General features: G+C 37.9%; 1 protein-coding gene across 2 annotated transcripts in view; it reads left to right on the forward strand.

Annotated features, from left to right (window-relative positions):
- LOC110463486 (5-hydroxytryptamine receptor-like) overlaps positions 1-18,308 on the forward strand; it is an 82,196-nt gene extending 63,888 nt beyond the window's left edge. For both annotated transcript variants that reach the window (XM_021518105.1, XM_021518104.1), the window contains one exon: positions 13,250-18,308. In XM_021518105.1, coding sequence (XP_021373780.1) covers positions 13,661-15,037 — 1,377 coding nt within the window. In that variant the 5' untranslated portion in view covers positions 13,250-13,660 and the 3' untranslated portion in view covers positions 15,038-18,308. The remainder of the gene's footprint in view (positions 1-13,249) is intronic.
- Positions 18,309-18,981: the final 673 nt, after the last annotated feature.

Raw genomic sequence — 18,981 nt, forward strand, 5'->3', positions numbered from 1 at the left:
TGGGAAAATGAGTGACGCTGGCAATTTTAGAAAAAAACAACTGTATCCCCCATTTTGGAACAATACTTCAAAGATTGATGGTCCATGTAAAATATAAAGGAAATTTAAATTCAACTATTGCTTTAAAGAGGCTTGATGTACGGCAACGCGGATGGAGAGAAGGAAGGAAACAAAACGTTTTATACTTAACATGTAAGTTATAGTATTCTACATGAAGTGAATGAAAGCTTATTACCATGCAAATTGTCAATTAAATTCCAGATTGCTAAATTTGTTTTCATTATATCGTGATTTTTTGTTTCAATCTGATGCCAAAACTACATCGGCTTGTGTTTTAAGTGTAACTTACTGTTCGGAGATATTGCTTCTCATATAATTCTTAAGTATTCATTTATGATAATTACTTATCATGTAGCACTGCACCATTCGTACATGTATGTATACAGGTGTTACATCCAATATCACTGCAATGGTATTACATCATGTAGGCCTATCGAACTTACACATGTTTATACACAGGAAGCTATATAGCAACACTGTTCATGCATTAAAACATTAAATCATGTATGGCAACAATGTTCATATAATCCGGATTTCGAGATTATTCGTGATGTTATTTGTAGACTCGCCTCTAATTTAAGTGTTATTAAATAACAATATATTGTTGGTACGTATACGCGTTATGACTTTTAATGATGAATAATTCCGGGGTAAGAGGGTTTCCGGATATAGGCTGCAAGTTAGGTATTTTGAGTGGGAAAGTTATTCGAATTAACATATTACTGTAATGTCTTTATCAGGTACATTATATTTGTGTTCACTATGATCCATAATTATCATTGTCTATTTTACAAAATAGTCTCTCCGCATGCTTAAAGGTGTGCATGTATATTTTATGTATTTTAATGATAAAAATGTAAAACTATTTAAAAAAACGTCATGGCTATAAAATTGTTCCAGTCTGTTTCAGTACGTTTTCAACATATAAACCAGACAATATCGGGGTCCTGGTTTTAGAATATTTTATAGTATTTTTTTTCGGGAACAGTCAACATGAGCGGTAAGTGTTTACATTGTAACATGCTTTGTATTGAAATATAACCAGAAGTGTAACCTCCATTATCCGGAAAGCGAGGTGAGACAGCACGCGCCATTGCAGAAACATAGAACTATTTTACAAGGGTAATTATTCTCCGATCGTCGATGTTGGCTTTAACAATAGTGTCGCGAAAATCGGAAAGAAATAGTGCAATGTAATTCCCATTAATTTCCATCTAATTCCGATTTGAAAATTGGCATGATGTCGCTAGAGATTAGGTGCAAACAGCCGTGTCGTCAGACTGGCTTACTGCAGATTGGAAAGATTAATTACATACAGCAGATTAACGAGATTTGGTATCTACAATGTCGCCCTTTTCTGACCCGTCACAAGAGCCTCCCACGTACATGTTCGCGGTATTTACATCTGTAGGAATGGCCAGTCTGTCCCAAATTGGTTTATTTTACTCTCTGAACACATAAGAGTTCGTCTTCCTCAAAATCACTCGATTCCTGAATTGATGACCTGACTTAGACAGGTAAGAAAACCATGATCGATTTGTGACGCATTCCACTAAAATATACTATGTACACGTGTGACCTGGAGTTACCCAGTGCCAGGTGAATCCTATACATTATGTATACCATACTTATAAATGTATAATCAGCAGTATACCTTTCTGTCCATCAAAGCGATAGCAAGGCACATGCCACTCTTTTGTGTGGTACATGTTACGACATGGTAGAAGTAACTTAATAAAATGAAGTGTAGGAATTATCTATATTTTATGACGTATGAGAGGTGACAAGCTCGACTTGGCTTAATTTTGTGGCATGACTCCACTCGCAGTGAAGTTTTATTTTTACATTAATTTGATATGAGATGACATTTGCACACTTTTAAAACTTGATTACATAGACCAGTATACACACGAGGGTAAACGGTTTGTAATTTGTTATTAGTTAGATCTATGCTGTTATTGTGTAACACATTACGTTATGTTTGGCGGAGTGTTCGTTAAAATGTTTCTGTCCGAGTTCGGTCCATCTATCGAATTATCCAAATGCAATATAACCGTTTTATTAGGTTTGTGTTTTGCCTATGTCATGTAGCCAGGACTCTTGACGTGGAGACCATTACATATCCCTCTCTGTTCCCCCTCTATCTCACCAACACAATAATTAAATGTACAGACAAGCATGCGATAATGGTGAAATTTAAGTGGCAATTTGATAGACATATATCATGGAAAGATACAACTATACAAAATCCTTTTTGTAATCAGCTAAATAGCAGCATGTGAAACTAAGCGTCTAAGCGAACACGACTCATTAGACCAGCTATATTTTGACATCATGATCCTTCCGGTTTGCTCCGATCACGTGACAAATCAAATTGTTGTAATCCTGTTATCAATCAGATTAATTCGCTCTCAGAGTTCGCGTAAAGAAATTACTAACGCTGCTAACTAGTTTTACATCAAGCCTGGTTGCGCTTTCCTTCCAGGCGAATATATCTCAACGATTTTTTCGTTAAGTAATGTCATACTACGGTCAGTCTCCTTGCGTCAAAGAAACAGTCCGGCGCATGGTCGAGAGAAGCATGGTTAGCTTGCCCAAATGTCGTCTCCGAGGAGGAAACTGCAAAACCGAATTCACATAATTATTTGATTTTTTTTTAATTCTACGGTTTTAATCCTGCTCAACAGGCAGTAGAAATAGTATAAGTCAAGTAGAAATTGTGACACAATACAGAATGAGCTTTCTGTTAAAGAAGACAGTACTCTGATAATGCTGTCAATCCTAACTGGTGTTAGCGTCACAGGATTCAGCCAAATCACGACTGATTACCGAGGCTAATATTCTGTAGAAAAGATCTGTGCACTTTGATGGACGCTAATCGTCAATAAAGTCGTGTGCCGTTACTTTTGTAACGGAGTGCCTTGTATGCTGGCATCGGTATGGTAATGGCATTTTACCGGGTTCCCTAACATGGATGTCAGAGACGCTACGACCACAAACATCAACACAGACCAATTGGTTGGGTCTATTTGCGGTGTAACTATGGCAACTTGTGACAAATATCGACGGATATGAGGGTGTTTCGTGAGAGGAACTCTCTACCCGTGCAGTGCTGATCGTTTCTACTATTTCGGTGATTGAAGTCCCTACATCTTTTGAGCTGGATATCCTACCATTTCCGTTCAGGAAACCCCGACCTATTTAGTTCTTAGAACGTTTCTCGGGTTTCTTAGGTAAAGGGTATACCACTGCATCCGTTTTATTTAAGGAGAAAAGTTCCACCTATAGTTTGTTTACTTTGAGTGATCTCCCCTTTATATAGAAGATGAAGCAACCTAAAGGGTTTTATCTGGCTTAGAGTAACTTCCCTTGTTAACGTGTTCAAATGCTTTGTGGCTCATATAAATTGGACGCTGACTTTGATGCTGTGCTTGTATAGAGGGTGCTTTGGAAATGTCGAGGTCCCCAGTTCGACACTCGTAGCTTTCTTGTATTATTTTTTCTTTTATTTCTATTTTCAAACTACTTCATATTCTGTCAAATGTAATGCAACAAGTAGTTTTTAAGAAATGTTTCTTTTTAAAAATTCTTAAACGACTGTTTAATAATATTTACATTTGTAATAAAATAATTTAAATTGTTTGAACCATTACCTTAATTTGAAAAAAAAACCACATTCGAACGAAGTAGCATTTGGTGGATTGGTGTTTCCTGTGAGGTTAGTACATAAAACAGAGTATTGTAAATACGGACGCTTTGTAATTGGTTTGTGAACATTGTTCTGTCCTGTCTGGCTCTGTCTATTTTCTTTTTGCTCTCTCTCATTTTTTTCATTATCTTATTAAGAGTTCGGACAATGAGTATTCCGGAATGTTGGAGTAGGATATTACGTCTGGCAGGTGTGTGAAATTACGAAAATTACTTACAGTGTTGTATATCACCAAAATCCGCAGCTGTAATATTCTACAGTGTACGTCCGTCTATCTTCAGGATAAGTTTGGGCGATTTTTAATATTTCCTGTTGCGTGATCTGTTCGTAATATTATATAGGAGAGAGAGAGAGAGAGTAATAAAGGTGGACATATGTCTGTTCAATACTTTTTGTGACGATTTGTTTCGTTATAAACCTTGAATCGCAGGATTCAAGCTCATTGATTGCATGTTGGGTAAACAGCGCTGTCGACAGAAATCTTACAATACACTGATTTTACTGATATGATATCAGTAAGTCAGCAAATGTTCCACGGGAAGAGATTCCCTGTGAAATATCAGATACTCTCGTGCGGACCTTTCTTATTTACGAAGATCATGTAATTCGCTTTCTCGAACGATATTCTGGTCAAGAAAGGGATATGTTTCTGTCCAGACAGGAAAAATTGTCGGTCGTCTACAGGGAGATTTGTCGGTCTAGAGAGGCAAATTATCGGTCTTCAAGGAGAAGTATCGGTCTAGAAAGGGAGATATTTCTGTCTAGACAGGGACAATTGTCGGTCGTCTACAGGGAGATTTGTCGGTCTAGAGAGGCAAATTATTGGTCTTCAAGGAGAAGTATCGGTCTAGAAAGGGAGATGTTTCTGTCTAGACAGGGAAAATTGTCGGTCGTCTTTAGGGAGATTTGTCGGTCTAGAGAGGGAGATATTTCTACCCAGAGAGGCAAACGTGACGATCTAGAGAAGTAGACGGCGGTCAAGGGAGGGAAATATGCTGAATTGGAGAGGAAGAGGTATCAGTCTTAAAAAGGATATTTGCCGATCTGGAGAGGTGAGTGTGTCAAGAGAGTTACACCTGTCGGGTTAGAGGGAGATGCGTATGTCGGGAGAAGGAAATGAGTCGTTTAGATAGAGTGAGTGGTGTCGGACTAGAAAGGGGACGAGAGAAGGACGGATATCGGTTGAGAGAGGGAGATTTGTTGGCCAAGAGAGATACAATTGTGGCAATAGAGAGGTTACATGTAATATCGAACTAGTGCGGTCAACTTTCTAGAATAGATGGGATGTTTTGTCACTCTGGAGACGTTAATTTGTCTGTCTGGAGAGGTAAGCGCGCCGAATTAGAGATGCGCGAGTGTCGGTCTAAAGAAAAATATTTGGCGCTAAGAAATATATACAGGTATGTCTGTGTTTAGAAAGGAATATATGTTACTCTAGAGAAACTCAAGTGTCGGTCTAGAGAGGTACATGTATATGTGTCTATTTATAGAATGATATATGTCGGTCTATATAGGTGTATATGTCGATCTAGAGAGGCTATCATGTCGGTCTAGTGAGGTTAATGTGCCTGTTAAGATATGCATATATATCGGTCTTGAGAGGTTTATATGTCGATCTAGAGAGGTAACATGTCGGTCTAATGAGGTTAATGTGTCTGTTAAGATATTGATATATGTAGGTCTAGAGAGGTTTATATATCGATCTAGAGAGGTTAACATGTCGGTCTAGTGAGGATAATGTGTCTGTTAAGATATGGATATATGCCAGTCTAGAGTAAGTACATGTGCGCCTGTTTATAGAAGGATATTTCTCGGTCTATAGAGGTTTATATGTCGGTCTAGAGAGGTAAACGTGTCTGTTAAGAGAGGGACATGTGGCGATCTAGAGAGGTTAAAGTGCCCGTGTATAGAGGGTTACAATGTTGTGAAATCGATACGTCTGTGTCATTTCCACTTAAGAGAAAAGATACAATCTTTTGTATCAGAGTAACATCGAAATTCACACCAGCTCTCCAACGAAAATGAAGACGGGTGCTATAACGTCGTCATCGTCTTGCATGGGAGACGTCGTGCCGATTAGCTATTGCTTGACAATACAGACAAGAAACGTGTGTCGCTCTGCTAGGCAGGAGATAACCATACATGATAACGTCTTTTGCTTCTAGGTTCTATTTATAGATTTGTTCGGTAAGAGGATTGTATTTGTGTGTTTGAGATTTATACAGGTGTAAGTAAGTCCAGGTACGAACATGCTCGTTTTGTCATTTGAGAGAGAAAGTGGAAACGTATGATTTGGTTGTGTTAGAAAAGAAGACGGATAATGAGTTTGTGTTGAGTTACGGATTGGTGGACATTTTTGTTGTTGTCTGTGCTTTTAATTGGTCTGAAAGAAAACGTCGCACTAAACTAGCTTGTGCTTTTAGACATATACCGGATTTTTAATTCTCAAGGGTGGAGAAAATTGGTGCGCCGTTATTGATTGCCGTGCTTTAATCAGGAGTACATCCTGTATGTATACTCCGTACCGGAGACCGACAAATACGGCAAGGCCGTGACCTTTTAGCTGATGCTCGTTTAGCCGTCGCCTTAAAACAATAAGTGCAACCAGATCAAGCAATGGTACTGAAGTAATATTTAGTAACTAAACAAAAATATATAAACATTTACTACATGTATCTATTTGTAGGTTTGGATCTCTGGAAATGTTTATATTGTCCCCCCTGACTTGTGCCAATGTAAATCAGCCAACTCGGCTTACAACAGTATTGTGTAGCAAATACTTGTTCAAACTAATCAATTAGCTTTCAAATAATTGCTTTAAGACCAAGAACACAAGATTCCGTGTCAATATTTACCCCACACGACAAATAGGTTTCCAATCATTCGGTACTGCAAATGATCGATTTCTTTGTTTTTTTAATCTAGAAATCATTCACATGAGTAAACATTGACTTAGTTAGACTTCACGGAATGGTAGTCGCTCCTGGATGGGTTCGCTACCCTGTCTCCCTCCCAGGACGCGTTTCTGTCGCCAGTATTTGATAAAAGTACGTTTGAAACAGTTTAGTGGATTAGTTGTGAACTGATAGAGAGGATACGTGGACCAGCGAACGGTAATCGCTTTGTCTATACGGTACGTACCACAGCAATCGGGTGACAAGTCATTATTGTAGAAATACTTTACGACTGTTTCTGTATATTCTTGTTTGAATTTATAACACGGTTGACTGCGTGTTATATAATGCTGAAAGCCAGACAACTTCTATTTTTTTCTCCATTTTATGGTAACTTGCGCGCTAGAGAAAAACACTATGTCCATGGTAAAAAGCATATTACATCTTATTAAATTGACATCGTCTGTGTGGTAATGTTACTGGCGTCTTGGCCGTCAAAGTTTAAAGGGGCATCTTCATTTATATCGTACTCATTTTATATGCCTAGCACTTCTTAGCAACCCTTATAACATGTACAATGTATTTAAGCACGTATACAAAATGTTGAACGGGTATAAGGGGAAGAGAATATTAATGGTCCCCCACCCCCCACCTCAAGGACAAACTATTTCACGAGGCGGTTGAAATTTCATTTACTTCGCCTACAAATATTCACGAGGGAGAAGTCCTCATTCTTGCAGGGACGAGTCCTTTTGTTGGGAGGATGTAGACCTCAGATGGAGATATTTAAGCAATTTTAGGGAAATATGACATTTTATCGTATTGTTTTTATATAGGAAAAATTCATATTCAATCAGTGACAAACACAGATTAGAAAATAAATCGCATGGGATGGTTTTCCATCGAACGAGTCAATACCAATCGAATTTTACCGAATTTGTAGATCCAAATTAAAGGGTTATTAAATTAACTCGTGTGGTGATATATATTGCGTTTTAATAAACATTACTTAGCAACAACCTTTTGATGTGTTGAAACAGGTGTTTCCACAAGCTGTAGTCTACGTACAATCGTTAGAACTGTAAGCACGCAATGTATGGCAACTGGCGGACATAGACAATATGCTGCAGTCATTAATTTGACGATAAGAACCGTTAATTTTATAACTACATGTATATATAGAAATAATGGATAGTATTATTAACCGACCTATTGCTGTGACATATATAGAAGAGACAAGATGAATATCCTTGTCCTGGAAACGTTACTAAGGGAGATAACTCGCATATTTTGTTTGGGATTTAAAGTCCTAGTGACAGAGGACGGGAACTCGCACCGTGAACCACCATCAGATAATCATGTTATACATTTTCCCAAGACTCAAATTTTCAAAGGTCCGAGCTCTGAACTGACTGGGTGTTTCTTTAAATCTTTGTGACGATTGCTAAGAAGACTGATTACAGTTTCAAACATTGTTTACTGGTTTCAATGCTACTTTGAAAATAAAGCTAATTATGTCTTGAACTCACTAGATGAATGCGTTACTGAAGAGCTCAGTTTGTCGCCAGCTATTTTCCCTTATGTCTGATGATGTCGCTTCACGAAATTCGGCACGATATAGGTTCGTGCGTAGGTCACATGGTCCTTTTAGGGAGTGAGTGCGCCCAGTCGGTATACAGCACACACGTCGTCGACCCGTCACAGCCACGCGCCAAGTAAGTGGTCGGCCACAAATTGCCCCCGTACACTAAGTCCCAAATAGCTAATTGCAATATAGCAGACATAGGAGCACGCGAAATGGCTCCAGGGAAACTTGTCACGGACGCTGTCATCATCTCCAGTATTGGGGTATCTCATGGGAGAATTATTTCAGGATTTATCTTAAAATATTATCGAAAATATGTGGGTTCATTTTTTCTCATTCAAAAAGTCAATTTTGTGAGTAATTCAAAATTATCGTTTTGTTGTTTAGGATATTACGGGCTCGGACATTTTGAACGATTATAACACATCCTACATGGTATTTGGTTGGAACCATACACAGCATTTACATTTCTGATCTCCATGGCACCAAACCTAAACGTCATCTACTGTTGCTATATTAAGACATCGATGATTTGAACAAAATGGTGAATTTATGGTAATTTTTTCTCGGTGTTCATAGAGTAGTTACATTTTCAAAAACAAAAACTGTATCAGGCTTTATATTGCGCAGCAGAAAAAATATTTTTTAAATCTAATTCAATTTTGAACAATTTTTGCTTTAGCTTTATGGAAAAAAAACATTCATTGGGGTGTAGGAAAGTAATTATAATATCCTTTTCACAGTACCGTCACTGTACCCAAATCGGGACAGTACCCAAAACAGGCCACTAGTGGGAAAACGGCCCAAGAAATTGTCATTCAATGCAAAGAAGTACTTTCATGTAGACAGTTTTCAGTTGATAACACTTTTGATGACAATTAAACTGTATTAAGCGTTATTTGCTGCTGATTTACGTTACATGGACAATTTAGAGACAAGATTAATTACCAAACAAGACTTCCTGATTTACGTGCCGCTAGACGCTTTTTATTTGGATATCATTTTCAAAAAACTATTTTATCAAAACTAATGCTAGTTTGGAGAAGAAATTTAATCAGAACCCTCGTTGACTCTAAAACATTTCAACTATGCATATTTTCTGACGAAATTGATCGTCTATCCCAAAATATTCGCCAAAATACCGGAAGTGTCCCGAGCAGGGTACAGTAACGCCGGTTCAAGGGCCTACGAAACTCTGATGGTATTTCACGTTCTTTTTATAGAACCCCGCGCCCGAAATATCAAAGTGTGATAGAAATTAAAATTGGATAGTATCTATTTATGAAAAATGAAACAAACATATTTCAAAAACTAATAGTATGGTATAAAGAAAATTTATTTTACAAATTTATTTATTCAAAAAGAGTCACGATTTGGGTACAGTGATGTTACCCAACCGAATAATATTGGATTTTCCTCGACGTGTTATGAAGAATATTCGTGATTACGATGAAATCGAAAGACGGAATATCAAAGAATCTTAAAATGATGTTCAATAGCAGCCTATCAGCGTTGTTTTGTTGATGTGTACGACAGATACGTATACATTATACTTCACATTGCACAATTACAACGATCTATAAACAAAGTTAACATATGTGTATAACGGGTACAAATGTAATATCTATATAGACATTGAGTGTTGGTTATGCGCATTGTCAGAAAACTCGCGGACCACGATATAAAGTTCACTAGCTAGGAGCGACTGTAAACGAACAATGTACATATTGGGCAAATCTGTAATTCCAACAGTGTGGACAAGTTTAGGTTGTCAAATTTACATAGATAGACATACTTCTGTACAATGTAGCTACATTATATTATAGTTCAATACTACAAGCATCACGTTACCATTGATATTTTATGTAGGAGTTTGGAAGTTTAATTTATTGTATGTGTCAATACATGTACAAAGACTATTGGTATATGTGTTCAGACAAGAGGTTTGGTTTGGTTTTATTTTGTTTAACGTCCTATTAACATCTAAGGTCATTTAAGGACGTGCCTCCATGTGTGTTGTGTAAGCGTGCAAGTGTGTATGTATGCTGGAGACAGGGTAGTATATCACATAATCAAGGTCTGTATGTGATGAGATGTAGTTCAAATGTGGTCAGACGATAGAAATAGTCCATATGTTAGAAGAGGGATATTGTCCATATGAGGTCAAACGAGGGATATAGTCAATATGTGATCAGACAAGGGATACAGCCTATATGTGGTCAGAGGAGGGATATAGTCCATAGATGTGGTCAGATGAGGGATTTAGTTCATATGTGTTCGGACGAGGGACAAAGTCCATGTTTAGTCAGACGAGGGAATTGGTACATACGTGTTCAAAAGAGGGATATAAGTCATGTGTGGTCAGTCGAGGGATATAGTCCATATGTGTTCAGACGAAGGTTACATGTAATATGGTGTCAGATTGAGGGATATAGGCCAAAGATGAAACGAGAGATATAGCGTCCATATGTGGTCAGACGATGGATTTATTACATTTTGGCCAGTGACATATAGGATTCTATCAACTTTATATAACTGATATCTTTCACACTGTGACAAATATCAAAAGTGATATTTTCACAGTGTGAAAATATCACTTTTTGATATTGACCAGTCATAACGGTATCTTCTATTCGCTGCATTCAAAGGCAACGGTTTTTTGTTCAGATTTAAATGAAGCGACGGTAGAATAAGTGGTTGTTATGGTAAATGTTTGGATCATACAATTGATAACATTTTTATAAGCAATAATACCAGAAAACAGCATAAAACGTCGGAATTGCGTTGAGTATCCCATTCAAAAAGGCGCGCAGCCTTTTTTGTCAAGTGTGACGTCATTAGGATATGACGCTAATTATTACGCTCCTGATTCCTGCCCTTTTTTAATGCATTACATTTTTCATGTTTTATGCTTTAAAAATATAATAAATAGAAAATTTAATTGTGTCTTCAGTAATAACAAATATATTTCACTCGTGTGGCTAATATTTTGATATTTTTCACTCGTGCTGCGCAAAATATATTTGTTACATGTATTACTGGCGACACCATCAAGTATCCTCTATTTATGCCATGCACGTATTTAATCAAAGTAGCCATCAGCCTTTGTTATGAGCCTGTAGATATATTTTAGTTTGAAGTCACATAGTAATGCTACAATATACTTACGTAACATAACCGTTGCTGAGATAACAAGTATATATAAGTTGTCCGCGATAGTTGCGTGCACGATCAAATCTACATTACGATGGACGCAGAGTGATACAATGACATCATTGTCCTGAGGGATACGGCGGAGTGATACGGGGAATAGGATATGGACGATCGGTGATCTCATTAACGTTATTGGCTATTACATTCTTGTCTCCAGTTGCTTACTCCAACACCAGGCTCCAAATCCTCATGAAAAAGCACTGTCCTGTTCAGGAGGGCGTATATATTTAAGTGAAAGTGGACGTTTTTTCACAGATTTGTGTTAAACCTAACATCCCGACACGCGACCAAGCGTTAATGTACATTATAGACTTTGTGCCCTCATTTACTTACATGATTAGATGTCTGTGAAGCCTATCTACCAACGGTTCAGACATTCGACAGACTTTCCAATTCATCATCGATTTGAATCGAATAACCTAGAAATATAATAATTTTAGTTATTGCCGAGTAGTACACATGTACTTATGTAGGAACATGTTCTTTTATTTCTGTTGATATTTTATTGCAATAAAGTGCGATGTCGAGATATCCCTGATGAGCATCACATACAATATATACTTCTATTTCGTCAAAAACAGATATGTAAGGTGTACTTTGTCGAAGGAAACAATCTATTCCATACGGTGCACACTGCAAGTCCGATTTTCATCCGGTGACAAATACTACACACTCGCCGCTGCTTTTGTCGTTGGAGGTCAGAACGGTTTGATAGCTCGTGTTTAATATAGAGTCTGCGCGTTATAGATCGTGCCATTTGTAACACCGAATGTCGGGGTTCGCACCTGGACGTACGGGATCTACGCCGTCAGGTCCCTCTAATTACAACAAACGATAAATGTCAGAGATAATGTATACGTACATCACATGGACATCAGGGATCTCCGCCTTCACGTTCACCTAATTACAAACACCGGCTAATGTCAGAGAAAACATTATATACAGATCTCACATAGCGGCGTAGACGCATTACAGCCCGTGGTTTTTTTACGCACACTATACCATGGGATATCCAATTTTCAGGCTTTCTCATAACAGACCGTGATTTTAACTACAGAAAGTCGAAGGTCAGGAGCATTTCGACTCTTGGTGAGAGATTGGTGATCTTTAACATTTCATTTTTACAGTTTCATTACAACACAGTGATCCTGTATAGTGGCAGTGAGCTTCTTCCAACAATCGACTTGTTTTGTAGTAGATTGACACTCTGTCACGTGCTCCCAAGGCAAGGGAAATTGTTATGACATAAAACTACCTCGCTTATGTGAGCGTAAATGGCAATAAGCTTGCGGTGTAATGGATGTTCAACGTATACGGGCCTTGTTTTGTTAACATGTTCACAGACTGGTAGTGAAAACATGTTCGTCATTGTACACACACGAAAAAAATCCCAGCAATACTTTTCGGAAATAGCTTTTCCAGAACTTGTTTAGAAGAGCATGCAGGGGACATCTATCTGTAAAGGATTATATTTTTTTTAAATGTGATTATATGTAAAATCTACGCACTGAAATCATGCAGGTTAATACACAAATTGCTATTTGACATTTAACGCCACAGTCTGTTGGCAGGAACTGGTAATGACATTTCCTGTCCATGCTATAGAACGTCATCAGACCGGTTTTATTCCCATGTCGAATCGAAAATGTTGGAAAGGTATACTTTTAAACAACAATATTTATTAAAGTACGAATTATATTTCGCTACTATTCCTGATATTTGCTGTTGAATGTAGATTAATTCACATATGACAGTGTCCTCCTCTAATCTCTTTTCTTCTCTTTACAGGGACGTCCCGTCGTCACAGTTAAGCAATTTCCGGTTTTATTGCGGCACAAGAACATACACGTCACCCATCAAATGGATCAGCGATGGTCGTAGTCCAGGACTCATCACCGCGCGGCCCTCCGCACTGTAGAGAGAGGATTATCTTGGTACCATATCGGTCATGGTGTGCCGAATCAGAGATCCGTATTTGTTTTATAGGGTCCAAAGAGACTGAAACAACGGTGGGTCGTTAATTGGAAACGTATCCGGTTACTGCGGGTACATCAGTTGTACAATCACAGCATTTGATCTTGTGTTAGATTTGAACGAGTTAAAATGGATTACTACATACCGTGTCCCAACGAAACATATGGATGCGCACGCATTTTACAATGCAACACCTGATGGTATACTGAGTCTGTGTTAACCAAAATGATGTATAATAACATCCCAATAAACCAAACTTCGGCAGTCATATATATACCAGAGTTTGGATTAATCTCCAATGTAACGGAAGTGTTAAATAGCACTTCGTTTTCAAACGGAAGTTTTGGCAATGTGTCTGATCCCTCTGGTATTGGTGTCGGTGTGTCGCCGGTGCCGATGTGGTATGTACCCCGGTACAGTTTTCCGATCTTTCTTTTCATCGTCATTCTCCTCGGATTTATGATCATTTCGACAATAATTGGAAATGTGTTTGTCATAGCCGCCATTTTGATGGAGAAAAGTTTACAAGGTGTTTCGAATTATTTGATATTGTCTCTCGCGGTCACTGATTTAATGGTGGCTGTTCTTGTGATGCCGATCAGCCTCGTGAACCAAGTGAGCATATTCTGGTACCTCGGTGCACATCTATGTGATATGTGGATTTGTTTTGATGTTTTGTGTTGTACAGCTTCCATTCTTCACCTAGTGGCTATTTCGCTTGACCGATTCTGGGCAGTGTCCAATATAGACTACATAAGACGAAGGTGTGCCAAGCAAATATGTATCATGATAGCTATTGTTTGGGTTGTTGCGGCCATTATTTCTATTCCACCAATTTTCGGATGGAAAGACCCGGGAAATGACCCGGATGTCTTGGGTGTCTGTATGATCAGTCAGGATCTAGCCTATACCGTTTTTTCAACAGTTGGGGCGTTTTATTTCCCAATGACCTTAATGATTATTTTAAATTTAAAGATATATATGGCAGCTCGGTCTAGAATAAGACGGAAACATTTCAGTGGCATTTCTCGACCTGTCGGCTGTCCTACCATTACAAAGGCCGAGGCGACGACAAGGAATAATTCTTCCGGAAGTGACGTTAGCCACGATGAATATACAGTGTATAACGGGTCGTGTGTAAATGAGGAAACCGCCATGAATGTTTCTGAAACAAACGGTACTGTAACGGTAAATGGCGGCGAAAAATATTTAGCAGTGCCATCAGCAGTGTACATTGTTAACAAACCACTGACTGTTTCAAATTCTAAAGTGAACAACAATAATCACAAAAGGATTCGACAAAGAGATAGAGAACGGACCAGAAAAGCGAAAGTTGAGATGAAGAGGGAGAGAAAAGCCGCTCGTGTTTTAGGGATCATAACCGGAGCTTTCTTAGCCTGTTGGCTGCCTTTCTTTTTCGGGGCCTTAGTGGGGCCATTTTGTGGCGAAAACTGTTTCCTGACTGCGGATTTGATGAGTACATTTCTGTGGCTGGGTTACTTCAATAGTTTATTAAATCCCATTATATACACTATATTTAACCCCTCATTTCGAACAGCTTTTCGCAAATTAATCTACAGGAAATATCGTTACCGAAGGTAACAGTAACAGTACACATGTATTTTGTATTTCAAAGGTGGCGCCACCGCCTATCAAATGTTACTCGACTCGCGTCTTTTGATGTTTATTGTGAAGTGTACGTCTGTGCATTCGAACGTTAACACTTACTAGGCGTTACTTACGGTAGCGACCCGATGTCCGAAATATATGTGTCGTCACGTGTTACCTTACTTTCTGTTACTTGTTATTTTGTAAAACTGATATAAAAAACTATTTTATAAAACAAAGACAGAATAGTTCTGTCAAGATGTTGAGCAGAGACTAGCAGCTTCTCAGAGATGTGGTTATTTATTAGAACTGTTATCAATATATGAAGAGATTGAACCGCTTCCATTGGGTGGATTTGAATGAAAGTGATGACAATTTGTTAACTGTGGTATTTTCCCTTGTGGTGAGAACATGGGAGCGGTTGTTTGCTTCTAGATTTGGTATGTCAGGGGTTTTGCGTGAATGATGAGTTTAGAAATGGAAGAGAGGATGGGGACGTTTGTCCCTTTGTGGATGTTGAGTTTTGGTGGTTTCAAACATTCCGGTGTGTTCGAGACCAACAAAACAAATAGAAACTGTAGCAACTTCAAGGTGGAATTGATTTTTGAACACGATCAGCACCACAGGCAGGTATTTTTTAAAATTAAGACTGGCTGAGCAAATAAAAACAAATAAAGACAACTCCACAACAGCTTATGTTGTCGTACACCCCCTGTGATGCCGAATTTGAGATCATCAATTCCAACCGGAAGTTGACGTAGTAGTTTATTTATATGGTCTAAGCTATTTAATGTCGGTCGGGTCCCACATTGGCCCTGCGGTCGGATCCCACATTGGCCTGGTTACTGACAGTACACTGTATGTCAACAGAAGACGCAGTCACAGGATTACAAAGAGACGCACTATACTATGTAAACGCGTCTTGACACTGTGCGATATTGTTATTTGATTTCGTTTTCTACGTCACCAAATTCATACGTTGCTTTCACATCTAACGCCCAGAAGTACATGTATAACATTAAGTCATTTTTTTGTGTTTGATTCTAGACCCCGGAAGTCCAGCATAGATATCAGTGAGCATTTCATTTTGTAATTATCTTAGGGTATATAGACTACATACTTACTTCATCAATCGTGGCAGAGTAATGGATTGACATTCTTCGTTAAGTGTTTGATAGCATTATTTGAAAAAAAAACTCATTTAACACAAATTAGATCAGGTACTTGGACTAGCAGTCACAATTTATGTTGTCGTTTTACCAACCTTGGTAAAACGGACCATACCTCTATCAAAACAATGTTAACTGAAAAAGTGCGACACAAGCCCCTTGTGCCTCTTTGTATTGTTGCACTTTTGTTTAATCATGTAAATAAAATAGAAATGAAAAACATATTTGTGAAATATCATTGCTTATAATGACCGATTCGTTTTTCGAACACAAACAATTATTTTAATAAATATATTCTGTAATTAGAATATAATTCAGTTTCTAGTTACTGATGCAATATATTTTCATAAACTTTGTAATTAAACACGGATTTAGCACCGTTGTATAAAAATAGTTCTCCATTCACAGTTGCCGGCGTTTAAATACAGCTTTTTATTTTCATGGGACAATGACCATCTCGACTCTATAAAAGTGTATTTAAATTACCTGTTATCCTATTTATAAACTATGTTTACTCGTTTTAAAACCAGACACAAACTTTGGCTACTTGCAAATGTTATTTAAACAAAGACACAAAATATGACTACATGTTATGTTGTATCATTATACCAACATTTGCCTTTATATTATCATTGCGTTTCCTTGGCATGTGAATGTGTCCCTTCCCACACTTCAGCAGCCCTCATCCTGTCCGAGGATACATTGTGTACAGTAATATTTGCATCTGATGTTATGTGAAGTGTACCACCGGGTGGAATTGGATGTGAGTTGCAATTGTATGCATGGGAAAATACGTATGTGATTTATTGTAGATTTTGTGATAGTCGAATGATTTATTATTTGTTAATGTATATATATATATATATATATTGATGAAATGAAAATAACTGTACATACCTATTTTTGCAACGGATCAAATTTATCATTGTGCTGTATACAAATAAGATGTTGTAAATTCTGTCATTACGTGTAATTACACCAGTGCAGGCGTCCGTTCTCACCCACAGTACGTAGTGTGTAGGTGTCCTAATTCATAATCAATACTTCACGTGCGGGCGTTCTAAACCATCATCAATACTTACGTTATGTAGAGGATACCATCTGTAACATATTTCTGCATGTTTGAGTATCCAAAGTCATCATTTGTATTTCATAGCAGGGCACCTGAACCAACATTCATTATTCATATGTGAGCGTCTTAAAATGTCAAGCCACGCTTCGAAATGGGTGTCTTACAGCGATCGTTATTGTGTTATGGTCTACTTACGTTGTATATACTCGACAGCTTATTGGCTATGGTGGCAGGGCACTGATATTTTATAGGTCATTTTTTTGTTTTATTTTTTCGACTTCAGATCTTTGAATCCTTATTGTACCCTGTCTAGTGTCGAACTGTGATAGATATAGGCAATGTGGTAGGGTATGGCGAAGGGGAAAGTACAGATACAACAAATGGATACCAGAAATTTACTATTTATTTTTAGAAAATCCTGTGCTTACAAAATTTCTGGCTGATACGAATCAGAACAGATGAGTTTGGAATTGACACTTCTCTTTTGTTTCCAACTAAACTTTTAAGGGAACAATATGTTTGTGAAAATGATCGATATGTGGAAAATGGTAAACTAGTAATTTTTGAGATAGCAGTATACCATGTTTCCACAAGCAGACGACCCGGTCATGAATGATTGACTGTAAAACAGGAGAAAAAGCAATAGTCACAACATGTTCACTATTTGCAATGCAAAGATTATTGTCTAAAATATCATTTATTTATTAACGAATATTTTCCGTGTTCATGGATATGTGGCTATTATTCACGGCATACCAACTTTCAAGTGATCGCGTATACTATCGTGTAAAATGCGTGCACGTAACCAATCACGTGTGACGTGTGCAGTACGCGTATATTATGTCACCTGTGACGTGGACATAGTACGGGGTTACGTTTCACGTGTGACCTGTTCAGTGCCACTCATGTGTGACTTGTACAATTTTAATGTAATCGGTCACGCGTGTCGTATGCAACATACATGGCTACCCATCACCTAACATCCTTTGTATGTTCTTCATATGTGCAACTTTCCATAATAAATGGCTACAATAAATGTTTGCTTTGTTTTGTTAGTTAGGTACTTTTTTAGTCTGGAACTGAAACAAAAATGTACCGAGCGGTAAAACGGATGTTCTTCCGAAGAAACATCAGGACAATGCACTGCAAAACAGAGACGATCTCAGGAGCATATCATAACCCCTATATGTCTCTAATAACAAAAGCTAAGGGAGTTTCAAAACCGCACACATATACATACAATGTATAGCCATACCATTTCAATGTTTAGTACACAGTGTTGAGTACACGCATACGACCCTACAGTCGGGTTATTTTGTTCAACCATTGCTAAAGGTTACCACTGTGGATAAGAAAACAAATAACTTACGCAATGACTATGTTTGAAGAAAAGTGTAGAACTCAATGAACAAAATTTGTCCAGAAACGAAAACTTGGGTTACCAACTTCAAACACTCCAAGCGACGACAACTAGTTGTAGATCCTGACAAACTATTGCTCTTAATAAGCTGGGGGATAGATATTCAGAACCACATGCGACACTCCGACTTTTATTGAATAATCGTGTTCCATCTCAACGTTAATCTGTGTAATCTTCCTGATTTAGCAAACTACACGTAACTTGGCCAAAAGAGGAAATCCTGTTACGACCAAATGTTCAGTGTTCTTATAAGTCAGTTCCAATACTTCAATAAATC

Source organism: Mizuhopecten yessoensis, unplaced genomic scaffold (genome assembly GCF_002113885.1).
Source record: "Mizuhopecten yessoensis strain PY_sf001 unplaced genomic scaffold, ASM211388v2 scaffold10911, whole genome shotgun sequence".
In the NCBI taxonomy this organism is placed as follows: Eukaryota; Metazoa; Mollusca; class Bivalvia; order Pectinida; family Pectinidae; genus Mizuhopecten; species Mizuhopecten yessoensis.